Source organism: Leucopleurus acutus, assembly GCF_964270905.1.
Source record: "Leucopleurus acutus genome assembly, chromosome: 18".
NCBI classification, from domain to species: Eukaryota; Metazoa; Chordata; class Mammalia; order Artiodactyla; family Delphinidae; genus Leucopleurus; species Leucopleurus acutus.
Window position 1 is genome coordinate 20,730,107 of NC_139160.1, and position 14,910 is coordinate 20,745,016.

General features: G+C 33.5%; 1 protein-coding gene across 2 annotated transcripts in view; it reads left to right on the forward strand.

The window, feature by feature from the left end:
* The window catches only part of ZC3H13 (zinc finger CCCH-type containing 13), a 93,921-nt gene that overhangs the window by 18,031 nt on the left and 60,980 nt on the right, over nucleotides 1–14,910 (forward strand). For both annotated transcript variants that reach the window (XM_082859306.1, XM_082859307.1), the window contains one exon: nucleotides 10,095–10,203. In XM_082859306.1, coding sequence (XP_082715432.1) covers nucleotides 10,095–10,203 — 109 coding nt within the window. The remainder of the gene's footprint in view (nucleotides 1–10,094; nucleotides 10,204–14,910) is intronic.

Below are 14,910 nucleotides of genomic sequence, written 5' to 3' on the forward strand. Positions count from 1 at the left end.
GCAGTGGAAGCACGGAGTCTTAACCACTGGACTGCCAGGGAAGTCCCTGTGGTGTCTTTAAAGATATCCTTTAATTTTGATGAAGTCCAATTATATCCTGCCTGTATTGACACAGCTTCAGTAGTCCTTGATAGTTTCTTTGTTTCTGTTAAGATGTTCCCAGCTCATTGTATGTATTTTATATCTATCCTCTACTTGGAGTCAGCCATTTTCCCCTACGTACAGCGCTGGTTCTTTTATTGGGACATGGTATTTCAGGACGACTACTTGGAAACCACTAGTTTAGTTATTTTTAGGGCTTTTCATTGTATTTCTCCTAGGAAATACATATGTATCTTCTCTTTAAAAACATGCACGCAAACATGAGTTCAAATAGTTCAAATTTAGAATTGCAAGACTTTTACCTAATTCTTTGATTTTATAGTTGTATCACTTTTCTCTTATGCTGAAAATTTTAGTCCCTGTTGACATTCATTTGCATTATCTTACATTTAATAGTTCCAGAATAATAATTAACAATCGTATTACTAATAATATGATTACTTCGAACAGTTTAAGATGTCTTGGTAGTTCTTAGGATATATCCTGTGAGGGAAATATCTGTGCTACATGTTTCTTAGGAAGAGATAGTCAAATTATTGTATTTTTTAAAAATTAATTTTTATTGGAGTGTAGTTGATTTTCAGTGTTGTGTTAGTTTCTGCTGTATAGCAAAGTACAAATTATTGTATTTTAAGTCACTTGAACAGTTGTCTGTGTGGTTAAACCACAAAATTGATGAAGTTGGGTTGATTCATTTGATTTTAGTTTTAGGGATTTTTAAAAATATAATTTTGTTTTCTAAGTATATAAAACATTTTCATGGTTTCAAAGTTATGAGACTGATGCCTGCTGGGCTAATGAGGTATCTTATGTTTCAAAGTTAAATCTACAGAACAGGTTACATTCAGGAAAGTCTACCTTTTATCTCTTGATCGCTCTATTTTTTTCCCTATAGGTAACCTAAAAACTAAATTATTGGATTATTCCGCTACTTTAAAATATATATACACGACTATTTGCAGGTGACATGATACTATATATGGAAAACCCTAAAGACTCCACCAGAAAAACTTTTAGACTAATAAATGAATTCAGTAAAGTTGCAGGCTGTGAGATTAATGTACAGAAATCTGTGGCATTTCTATACACTAATAATGATCTATCAGAAAGAGAAATCTATTTACAGCAGCCTCACAAAGAATAAAATACATAGAAATAAATTTAGCCAGCGAGGTGAAAGACCTGTACCCTGAAAACTGTAAGACACTGATGAAAGGGATTGAAGGTGACACAAATAAATGGAAAGATATACCGTACTCATGGATTGAAAGACTTAGGATTGTTAAAATATCCATGCTACCCAAAGCAACCTACAGATTTGTTGATTCTTTCAGACTTTCTACATAGACAATCATGTCATCTCTGAACAGACACTTATTTCTTCCTTCTCAATCTGTATACTTTTTATGTCCTTTTCTTGTCTTATTGCATTAGCTAGGACTTCCATTATGATGGTGAAAAGGAATGGTGAGAGGGGACGTCCTTGTTTTGTTCCTGAGGTTAGCAAGAAAGTTTCTCACCATTAATTATGATATTAACTGTAGGTTTTGTATAGATGTTCTTTATCAAGTTGAGGAAGTTCTCCTCTGTTTCTAGTTTGTTAAGAGTTTTTATCATGAATGAGTGTTGGATTTTGTCAAATACTTTTTCTTTGTCTATTGATATGATCGTGTTCTTTTTTCTTTTTTAGTCTGTTGATGTGATGAATTACCTGAATTGAGTTTTGAATGTTGAACCACCCTTGCATATCTGGTATAAATCCCACTTGGTTGTGGTGTATAATTATTTTTATATATTGTTGGATTTCATTTGCTTATATTTTTCTAATGTGTTCAGGAGTTTTGCATCAATGCCCATGAGAGATCTTGGTCCTTTTTTTTTTTCTTGTAGTGTCTTCATCTAGTTTTGGTATTAGATATTTAGGTATTAATGCTGGCCTCAGAATAATTCTGTAAATATTCCCTCTGCTTCTGTCTTCTGGAAAAGACTAAAGAGAATTGGTATAAGTTCTTTCTTAAATGTTTGATAGAATTCACACATGAACCCATGTGGACCTGGTGCTTTATGTTTTGAAAGGTTATTAATTATTGATTCAATTTCTTTAGTAGATATAAGTCTGTTCAGATTGTCTATTCTTGATGTGTGAGTTTTGGCAGATTGTGTCTCTCAAGTAACTAGTCCATTTCATCTAGGTTATCAAATTTGTGGGCATAGCATTATTCATAGTATTCCTTTTTTATCCTTTAAATGTCCTTGGAATCTGTAGTGATGTCTCTTCTTTTGTTTCTGATATTGGTAATTTTTGTTTTCTCTCTTTTTTTCTTAGTTAACCTGCGTAGAAGCTTGATCTTTTCAAAGAACTGGCTTTTGGTTTTGTTGGTTTTTCTCTGTTGATTTCCTGTTTTCAGTTTCATTGATTTCTGCTCTAATTTTTGTTATTTTTCTTCAGCTTACTTTAGATTTCAGTTGCTCTTCTTTTTCACATTTTCTAAGGTGGAAACTTAGATTATTGATTTTAGAGATTTCTACTATATGGATTCAGTGCTGTAAATTTTTCTCTAAACACTGCTTTCACTGCATCCCACAAATTTTCATAAATTGTATTTTATTTTCATTTAGTTTGAAATATTTTAAAATTTCTCTTGAGATTTCTTCTTTGACCCATGTGTTAAGTAGAAGTGTGTTGATTAATCTTCATATATTTTGGGATTATCCAGCTATCTTTCCATTATTAATTTCCAGTTTAATTCCATTGTGATCTGAGATTAGACATTATATGATTTTTGTTCTTTTAAAAGTGTGTTTTATGGTCCATAAAATGGTCCAGAATGTTCCGTGTGAGCTTGAGAAGAATGTGTTTTCTACTGTCATCAGATGAAGTAGTCTATCGATGTGAGTTATATCCAGTAGATTGAAGGTGCTTTTGATTTCAACTGTGTTCTTGCTAATTTTCTCCCTGCTGGATCTGTACATTTCTGATAGAGGGGTGTTAAAGTCTCCAAATGTATTAGTGGATCAGGTATATCTCCTTGCAGTAATATCAGTTTTTACTTCATATATTTTGACACTGTTGTTAGGTGCATATATGCTAAGGATTGTTATGTCTTTTTGAAGAATTGTCCCCTTTATCATTATGTAATGCCCTTTTGTCCTTGCTAACTTTCCTTATTCTGAAGTCTGCCTGTCTGAAATTAACATATCTACTCCCAGTCTCTTTAGCATAGTATATCTTTCTCCATCCCCTTCCTTTTAATTTATATGTGTCTTTATTTTTATAGTTGGTTTCTCATAGACAACGTATAGCTAGCTGGGTCTTGTTTTTTGATCCACTCTGACAATCTGTGTTTTAATTGGTGTGTTTAGTCTATTGATGTTTAAAGTAATTATTGATACAGTTGTATTAATATCTACTGTAATTGTTACTGTTTTCTATTTGTTATACCATTGTTCTTTGTTCCTATTTTTTGTCTTCCACTGTTTTTGTGCCTTGTATGGTTTGAATTGAGCATTTTATACTATTACATGTTCTCTCCTTTCTTAACATATCAATTATACTTGTTATTTTTACTTTTTTAGTGGTTGCCCTAGAGTTTGCAATTACATTTACGATTAATTCAAGTCTACTTTCAAATAATACTATAGCACTTCACAGGTAGTCCAAGTACCTTATAATAACAAAATATTCCTAATTCTTTGCTCTGGAATATCTTAAGTGGTATCAGGATTTTCTGCTCTTGAAAGGTTTGGTAGAATTCCCATGTGAAACCACCTGAGTCTGGTACTATTTTATGAAGAAGTTCTGTAAGTAATTTATTTTTCCAGTGGAAATTAGTAGACTTTTGACTTTAAGTCAGTTTTGTTAATTTTTTTTCTAGAATGTTACGTGCTTTGTCTAGGTTTTTAAACTAGTTTGCATAGAGTTGTGCAAAGAAATCACGTTTTTCTGTTTTCTCTGTTCTAATGGCTACTTTCACATTGTCATATAGGATTTTGAATACTTGTGCGTTTTCCCTTTTTTCTTCATTAGTTTAGTCAGTGGTTTATTTGCATCAGCTTTTGGATTTATATATTAGTTCTTTCTCTTTTCAACACATTTATTTCTCTTTATTAATTCCCTCCTTGGTTTATTGTATTCCTTTTCTTTTTTGAATTGGTGGAATATTTATTTATTTATTTTCATATACACACACGTATTTAATGCTATAAGCATTTTTCTGATAACTGCTTTAGCTGAATTCCATGGATCTCATATATCATGCTTTCATTGTCATTATTTTTAAGGAATTCTCATCTTTAGGTTTGTATTTCACCTGTGGTCCAATAATTGCTTAATGTCATGTTTAAAATTTTTCAGATTGAAGAGCCTTTTGTTTGTTTTATATGTGTATTCTTTTGATTTTTTAAAAACTAACTTCTATATTACTGCTTTTTGTATTTCTTTTTCTCAGATTTGATAAGATTTTCTTTGTGGCCTAAGATATGGTCAGTTTTTCGAATTTTCTGTATATGCTTAAAAAGAAGGTATATTTTCTATTTTTTGGCTTTCAGGTTCTAAAGTATATCTGAAACATCTGTTGTTTTGATCTCCTGTAGTTTTCATATCTTTGTCTACTTGATCTATCTTGGTTTGAGAATGTCTTTTAAAGTATCTTGTTAGTAGTATGCTTCTGTCTAGTTCACTCCCCATCTCCTGTAGCTGTGCTCTTCATTGCTGTATTAGTCGGTACGTAGATACAGAAATATTAATAATTGTTCTCTCTTCATTGTAATTTTTAAAATATGGTGCTTGGAGATGACCTGATTTTTGTTATCTGTTGACTATTTTTTGAAGTTTATAATCTTATTTGTTTTTTTGTGACTCTGCTTATTCTGAGATGAGCTAGTATAATTTTTGTGACCACCTCATAAAAGAAAATCTCTGATAACCCTATTAGGGGATTTTTCTTCAGTATAGTATAAACAAAATAAACTACAGTTTCCTTAGTGTAGATCTAAGTTTCTTTACCGTCTGTGTTTCTGTAGTGTTGAAAGGATCTGAAATTGCACATCTGTGAATCATTTTAAAATTTCAAAATGTCAGTTATATCTGTCCTAAAAGCTATATACTGAGCTAAGTTGTTGGGCTAATATTCAGGCCAAAAAGCCACAATAAGCATTGTTCATTATTTAAAAGTTTTTAGCCTTGATCAGAAGTGTCCAGTTGAAAAGTTTTGAAAACATTAAGGTGAGAACCATAATCTTTTAAAAATTAATAATAGCTTTTTGAATTGTTAATAGCTTTGATATAATGTGTGATAGTAAATGACAGAAGAAAACTTTGGATTAACATTAACTTTAACTCGAGCTGCTGAGAGAAGGGTTTGACGTGCTTTCTCAAGAATGTAAACAGCAGCAAAACAAAGACAGAATTGAAACCAAGGATTGAGCAGCAAGTGTGAAAGCCGGTAGTGACTTTAAGACTTTTACAGGTATTAGAGCTAGTCAGACACTAAGCCTTGGGCCCATCTGTGAAGAGAGAACTGGTGACTTGGAAGATGGAGTTGAAGAGTTTATCCAGAATGCAGCACATAAAAACAACATTATAGAAAACATTGAAGAGGTTCACAAATGTGGAGGAAAAACTTAGAAAACCTAATGTACATCTAATTGGAATCGCAGGAAAAAAATAGAAAATGGGAAAGGCAATATTGAAAGAAATAGTGGCTGAGAATTTTCCATTATTGATGAGATATAAGCCTGCAGAAAGCACAGTACATATCAAGTAGATATTATATCATAACTGCAAAACATGAGAGGCATAGAGAGAATATTGGAAAACCCAGAGATAAAAGTCAGATCTTTCTACAAAGGAATGATAGACTGATACCATCAGTAACAATAATGGAAGCCAAAATACAGTGGAATGATATTTTCAAAGCTGAAGTGAATGTATGAACCCATAGTTATGAGCCCAGCAAAACTGCTTTTCAAGAATGAGGATATAATAAAGAAGCTTTCTGGTAAAATTGAGAGTGTTGACTACCAGGAGACCTTCATTACTCAGAGAATGTCTAAAAGGATATACATCAGGATGATGGAAAATGACCTTAGAAGGAAGGTCCAAAATGCAACAGTAAAGGTGAACAGAGAAAACGTTTACTAGGTCGGAAAGTGTCTTTTTTTTATGGCCTATTGCAGTTGTCAGAAGTGTGGCATTGTACTCTGAGGAGGTGAAGTGTAGTACCAAAGGTATAGTGTGTTACTTTGAACTCCCCAGAATCCATTCAGTTGTTTTCATTTTGAAGCTGCATTTTGGTTTGGGGAGTTGACCCCAGATTCACTGCTAGACACTCATTAGTCTAGTTTAGTCATAATAATCCCATTCTCCTTGCTAATTCTGTTGATTCAGGAACCAGGCCTAATTCATTTAGCCTGTGGCTACTATCTTGCTATCAGTTATTGATTCAGATGTGGCCATGTGACTGAAGTTGGCCTACTCAGACTGAAAGAAAAAATTCTTATTTTGTGATTGGAGAGAGGCACACACTGGGTGAACCTAGATTGCTTGTCATCGTGGTAAAAGAAATATGCCTTAATGTGAAGTCAACAGTAGGAATAGCAGAGCTGTAAGAAAGGAAAAAAACAACAAGAAAATTTGGTCTCCAGTGATTTCACTGTGTTACTACATCACCCAGCCCTGAAGTTTACCCTATTTCTAGACTTCATTTTATGTGAGATTGTAATTTAAATTTATATAGCTTATAAGATTATAGTTTCTTATTTAAATTCTACCCCAAACTCCCCCCCCCCCCCCCCCCCGCAAAACAAGTTCATTAATGCAAGAATAATTTCAGTTCTATACTAGGAGAGGTGGAAGCTATATGCTCTATGCTGCTCTGGCCAGGACTAGGTTAATTTTAGTTATCACGTTTTATTGAAGCAACATTGGCAAATTAGTGTGCCCAGAGAAGATGACAGAGTAGTGAGGGGTATGAAAATTGTGAAATATTTATGTATGATCAGTGTGTAGAGTATCTTTGGCCTGATATAAGAAGATATTGAAGAGATTTAGTGACAGTGTTGAAATATTTAAATAGCTATCGTGGAAGAATTATTAGATTTGTTTTGCACGATTCTAGAGGTCAGAACTAGTTCCAATCAGTAGAAATTCTGGAGAGGTATAAAAGAGTTGTGATCAGTATAAGAAATAATTTTCTAATATTTAGAACTTTCTGAAAATGGGAGCAAAGAATGCAACATTGGAGAGCTATCAGTGGAGACCTTGGGAGTAAATCTTTTTTTCCGTAAAATTATTCTATTAGAGGACTTCTATAACTGTACAATATTTAGGAAAAACATTTCAGCATGGGGTAGGAAATTGAATTATATTACTTCAAAGACCCCTAACATTTTATTATTATGGTTGCTAATCCAGTTAATATTGGTTTTCAATTCTTTTTGCTTCAACACTTCTTTTTAGATCGTATTCTTGGTAATGCCTCCTTACTATCTAAAAATAAAATTTATAATAAATATAATCTGTCCATACATATAATGTTTAAGAAATAAATGTGAATGTAATATAAAGTAGAAATAAAGTGAAAGTAAAGTTCACAATTATTTATTGCATTGCTGAAATGTAAGAGACATTTAAAACCAAACATTTTTCCTAAGTTAGGCATAGACTTATTTGGCAGCAAAACCTGATTTTAATTGATATGAAGCTTATTATACAGTCTTTACCCAGTTGGTGAATTCATAATGTTTTGCTGCAAAAATATCAGTATATTTGATTATAGGTTGCTGCTCCAGACCCTACTGGCATTGTTACTTAATATATTTTGAAATCCAGATAATTCTGAATTCATAAAATATCCCATGGGTACTGGCTAATATATTGTGGTTCTTTAACAAGTACTTCAACATGTACATGTTCCAGAATGATTAATTTAGAATACGTAATAATCATATGGTTGTACCGCTAATTAATATGTTTGCATATAAGAGCAGTAAGATGATAGTCCATTCTATTCAAGAAATTACAGGAAGGTGAAAGAGCAGACCATGCTATACTACATGGGACAAGTAATACCAGACCCTTTATATTTGAATATGATCAGAGAAAGAGGGAAATAATTTTATTTTACAAGGAATAACATGCCTAAACAAGTTATACACTACTGAAGTGGAAAAATGAGGAAATACAACATTTAAAAAAATGATCTAAGCCTTAGGTGTTATCAAAATAATTTCCTCTATTATGATTTGAGGTGGGATAGTGGCAAAGTATTAGGAAAAAACATATCTCCTAACTTGAAATTCCACCACATATTGAAGCCTGCATTCAATCTCTAGTACTTAATAATAGAAGTTATATGTGATCTCTGGGGGCAGTATTAGAGTCATATTGGAAAACAATAGGTAATACAAAAATTATATAATTTCAATATGTAGCGTAAATATTATGAAATACATAAATTATTAATGAAATTTATTGAGATTATTATATGTTTCTAAATCTGTTAAAAATATTCTGTTACAAACTTGCAGATTATTTTGTTTTCCAGTACCAGAATTACTGCTCTGAAACCCTTTTCAACTACATTTGTAGTTGGTATTACAACTACATATAGACAAATGTAGTCTGATACCTTATAGACAGAAAAACCCAGAATATATTATTCAGTAATTTGGAGATAACTTTCTATGAAAATTTTTTGATATAGCACATACTAATGTATATTTATAGTGGGTGTAATCTACAGAACATTCAAAAGTTACCTGGGATATAGAATAGCTCTTCATAGATATTCCACAAAATGTGTTTTAAGAATAAAAATAGATTGTGTTCCTTTTTCTCCTTTGTCTTATGTACAAATAGGAGTGCATTTCTTTTTTCTTTCTCTTTTTTTTGACCTTTTACCGTTTTGTCATGGCTGATACAATTATATAATCTTTTAATGATATTTGTCAGCCTCTGTTGTCGTACCAGCAACTATATATGTCATTTAGCAGTAATACTTACAACATGACTTCATACCTAAATAAGTAAAATTTAGGAGCAGTTATATGCTAGAGTTCTTTAAAAAGAAGACAAAGAGAATTAATTTGTGTTTTAAGCAGCCAAATTTTGTGTCTGGTAATGCCCAGAAAGAACTCTCAGCACTTAATGTCCTTGTGTGTTAGTGTCTTTCATAGTCAGGATTTAGTGTTAATAAAAGTGAGACATGGTGGGGGGAAGATAACAATTCCATGACACTGGTTATTTTCTTACCACCTAGTAAAATGTGGTTTAGAGTCTTCATCTTATGTAACAGGATATTTAATTAAATTTTACAAGCTGAATCACTGTTGTCCTGCTTTGTCTATAGGCTACTGTTATACCTGGAATAAAATGTAAAACTTTTTGGTTTTTAGCTGAAATGTAAAGGTAACTTTTCTAACTATTTTAGTTACCATTTTGGTTTCATCAAAATAGGGAAAATCTCCCCTTTTAAAGCATTTATAAAATTATTAGATGAGTTTGGATTTATCTTTAGCTGTAGGTAAATGCTTTTACGTTAGTGTATGATAAGTCTTAGATCAGCAATTATATTTGAGAATCTACTGTGAACGGTGTAACCTTTTTAAGTCATTTTAAAATATAGTCACTTACAATTCCTCCAGTTGTACTTTATCCGTTTTAAACTTTACCCCTGTAATTTTCACGTAGAAACTGAGTATGTAGTATACTACCAAATGCTTATTATTCAATTTTCGTTGTATCTTTTAAAATCTTAGTTACTTCAAACATTTACCAAGTTGCCGTTCTTTAGTAAAATAGATAATAGTACAGTCTTTTCATCGTGATACTCTAGAACATGTTACTTCCTCTACTTACTGGATGCGTGATTATTTGCAAGACTGATTCTTTAATAAAACAAAGATGAAGTTAGAAATATTCTGTATTATAGTAACTACCTCATGTAGTTTTTATAAATATAATAACCCATATGTATGTATGTACTTTTTAGAAAGAATCTTCAAGAGGGAGACATAGGGAAAAGGAAGACATAAAAATCACTAAGGAGAGAACTCCAGAAAGTGAAGAAGAAAATGTAGAATGGGAAACTAATAGAGATGGTGAGTTTCAAAAAATCTTTGTTTATATAGTCAATTTATTGATTATTCACTTTGTAGACTTCCTGTGGGCTTCAAAACACTTTCCAGCTATAGTTTCAGAATTGTCTAATTGACTTGTGTCTATCTTACTGAGCTATAAGGCAGAAAATGGCATATAGTAGCAGAACAAAAGCAAAGAAAGCTATTCTCTCTAGAACTTACTGTACAGCATCACAGTCCTTTGGAATTTTATTACATTTGTAAATTTTTAAGTTCCTCAGTACCAAGATTTAAAAGAATCTAAATTTATGTTTATTGTTTTGCATAAAATATTAAAAGTGAGATTCTTAAACCTTAAAGACCTAGGAAAATTATTTCTAAAACATTGTTGGATTTCATCTTTCAAGAAATTGAAATCAGATGATAATTGAGACCTGGAATTTGTTCGTAAGAAATTAGCAAAATTATTTTTGAGTCATTGTCTTTAACAAGTAAGCATTTACTTTCCACACCATGAATGTTCTCTCTTCTCTACTTCTGTGATCTTCTGGAATGTGAGCACCGTAGCCTCACACTACCAAATACAGAGAAGGGGAACTCACATTTGTTGAATGTGTTGGGTGTACTGGGCATTTTAATATAACATATAATTACCTCATTAAATCAGTAGCTTTGTTACTCTACTTATAGATGACAAAACTAAAGAGTTTAAGGATGTAAGCAACTTCCTCAGATAGCTGAAAACTTAAACCAGGGGCTAGAAAATTATAGCTGTGGGCCTGCCACCAGTTTTTGCAATAAAGTTTTATTGGAGAACAGCCATGTCTGTTGGTTACATATTTTCTGTGGCTGCTTTTGAGCTACGATAGATGAGTTGAGTACTATGACAGCCAAGAGCCTGCAAGCCTAAAATGTTTACTACTATATTTAAGAACTATCTCTGAAAACTTACTAATACTTGAAAAGTACCTTAAATGGCTGTCCAGTAATTTGAACATCAGTACTTTTTAAGGACCATTCCATCTTTATACAGTATTGTCTGTTAAAACGTTGCTTCTAAGAACAAGTAGGAAACTTCTCTATGATTACTTCATGGGACTTCATAAATAAATCTAATACCTCCTACAAAATAGCAGTAAATAAAATATTACAAGCCTTAACTGTTCAAGAATGAATGGCTAACTTTTCCTAAATTCTAAGGGATTAACTCTTAACACACTCAACATTTTTTTTTCATTTTAATTATTTTTGTATAAAATACATTCCGAAATATATTGGCTGCTTATTTTTCAAAATAGAAACTTCTATTCCCATTACAATAATGCATGCTAATTGTTGAACATTTTAAAGGTTCAGAAAAGCCTAAGTTAGTTTGCTCCTTTTCTTTATAGTAGCTCTTTCAAACCCTCTCCTTAAATCTCAAACCTTCCAGCCCCGCCTCTCACTGTTGTGGCCTCTCCCGTTGCGGAGCACAGACTCCGGACGCGCAGGCTCAGCGGCCACGGCTCGCGGGCCCAGCCGCTCCGCGGGCATGTGGGATCTTCCCGGACAGGGGCACGAACCCGTGCCCCCTGCATTGGCAGGCAGACTCTCAACCACTGCGCCACCAGGGAAGTCTTCTTTATCCACAGACTCTTTTCAACTTCCTGCCACCACACCTATAAACTAGTCTTTCATTCACATCTAAACTTTTTCACTTCCCTCTTTTTCTTTACAAGGGGCCTCCCTCCTGCTGCATAAGGTTATATTCCCCTGATTTCCTCCCACCTCTGCAGTCTTGTTCATTTATTTTGCCTTCTCTTTTACAGCTTTAACATCCATCTTGGCACATTTTCTCTTTTCCCCATATTATTTAGAGCCGTCACCCTGCTTATTCCCACTTTACAACCAAATTCTACTTTTTCCCCTCATATTTATTCAGTCTTCTGACCCTTGTCTTCACTAAAACTGTTCTTTAAGGTCACAATAACCTCCTCTTTGCTGAATAAAAGGAGACATACTTGTCTCCTTCTTCTATAACCTTTCTGCAGCATGTGACACATCCCAGAGCTTCTGTCTTCTTGAAACACTTTCCCCTTGGCTTCCATCTATCATTTGTCAGGTTTTCTGTTCTCCTGTTGAAGCCCTTTGGTCTTACATAGAGGCTCCTTGTATGCTGTCTATCCCTTAAATGTTGATTCCCAAGGCTTCGCTCAGACTATCATCTTTAAAAAACGAAAGTGATTTTACTACAAGAGGCTTTTATATGTGAAATTCTTTTAAAAGGTGAGTAAATGTCTCTTATAGTAGTTTTACATACAGAATACATTGCTGTTTCTTACTCTTTCTCTTGAGGTTCTGATTGTTGTGTATCTCTGTGGTTTTTCTGTTTTAAGGAATATTGAAGCATGGAGTTAGACTGAGCTCATTTAATATATTTACCTTCTGCATTTTCAGTCTAAAGTGAATAGCAATTTTAGCTAGACTCAGAAGAAGTTGATCTGTATGAGTAATTGTCAAACTTTTAGGTCTCAGGACACTTTTCACTCTTTTTATAGACCCCAAAGAACTTTTGTTTTGTGGATTATCTGTTTCAGTAGTCTCCATATTAGAAATTGGTTCTGAGAACATTTAAAAATATTTATTAATTTATTTAACAATGACAGCAGTAAACCTAACATATACTTTTATGGAAAATAGCTATGCTTTGCAAAGCAAAAATAGAAATTGGAGGAGGTGGCAATGTTTTACACGTTTTTGCACATTTTGGGGTTTTTTTTTTGCTACACCGCTAGGCTTGCGGGATCAGTTCCCCAACCAGGGATTAAACCTGGGCCACAGCAGGAACGCGCCGAATCCTAACCACAAGACCACCAGGAAACTCCCTGAAAATCTTTTTAACTTCTTAAAGTGAACTCTTAACTGGCTTAATGAAAGACCTCTAGATTTTCATATCTGCTTCTGCATTCAATCTGCTACTGATATCACATATCATGTGACTTCTGGAAAACTCCACTATATACTCAAGAGAGAGTGAGTAAACCAGGCAAATAATGTGTTATAGAAATAATTTTGATCTCCTGGAACTCTAGAAATTGTCTTGGGAATCCTTAGGAGTCCTCAGACTACTCTTTGAGAACCACTTGTCTCTAGAAGCAGCTTCTAAAATTTTTAGTTGTTTCCCCTTTACCAAGACTTCTTTTTTTCTCATTTTCCATTTTTCTCTCCAGATGAAATCATGCTCCCAGGGCATCATTAACATCTATGTATTAATGACTCCAATATCTGGAGCTCTTAATTGAGGCATCTGCCAACTGGATGTCTCCATCTGAGTCCCATATCTTAAGGGCACCACTTTCCTACTGGTTTCCCAAAAGCCTGAGAGTCATTGTTTCGTTGTTTTTTTTTTAAAATTATCTACTTTATACATATTAGTGTGTATATATCAATCCCAGTCTCCCAATTCATCCCATCCCCACTTTCCCCCCTTGGTGTCCATACGTTTGTCTCTACATCTATGTCTCTATTTCTTCTTGCAAACCGGTTCATCTGTACCATTTTTCTAGATCCCACATATAAGCGTTAATGTATTTTTTTTAATATTTGTTTTTCTCTTTCTGACTTACTTCACTCTGTATGACAGTCTCTAGGTCCATCCACATCCCTACAAATGACCCAATTTCATTCCTTTTTATGGCTGAGTAATATTCCATTGTATATATGTTTATCCATTCATCTATCGATGGGCACTTAGGTTGCTTCCATGACCTGACTATTGTAAATAGTGCTGCAGTGAACACTGGGGTGCATGTGTCTTTTTGAATTATGGTTTATCCATTCATCTGTCTTGTTTATCCATTCATCCGATGATGGGCACTTAGGTTGTTTCCATCTCCAGACTATTGTAAATAGAGCTGCAATGAACATTGGGGTACATGACTCTTTTTGAATTATAGTTTTCTCTAGGTATATGCCCAGTAGTGGGATTGCTGGGTCATATGGTAATTCTATTTTTAGTTTTTTAAGGAAGCGCCATACTGTTCTCCATAGTGGCTGTATCAATTTATATTCCCACCAGCAGTGCAAGAGAGTTCCCTTTTCTGAGAGTCATTGTTGATACTACTTTTTCCCCTCAACCCAGACATTTATGGAATTCTGAACATTTCTATCTACTGAATGTCTTTCAGAACCATCTGTTTCTCTAAATTACTACTAATATTCTAGTTCTTAAGATATTTGTTGCCTATAAACATATTTTATTAAAAAACCTTCTAACCTCATGCCTTGAGATTAGCCTTGTCTCCTAAATCATTCTTCATTTAAAGGCGGAATACGCTTCACAAAAATTTTTTTTACTGAAGTATAATAATATGTTCAGAAGAGTGCATGATTCATGTGTACAACTTACTGAATTTTCATGAACAGAACAGCCTTGTATAACCAGCACCCATCAATAAATAGAAAATTACTAGTATCCCATAAGCCCCCTTGTACTCCCTTTCCAGTTACTGCCTCCCAGCCCCCATCTCCCAAAGATAACTGCTGTCCTGATTTTCTGCCACCATGGATTAGTTTTGTCTGTTTTTGAGCTCTATATAAATAGAACCTATAGCATGTACTCTTTTTGTGCTTAGCTTCTTTTTATTTTTTAATAAATTTATTTATTTAATTTTTGGCTGCGTTGGATCTCTGTTGCTGTGCACGGGCTTTCTCTAGTTGCGGCGAGCGGGGACTACTTTGCGGCACACA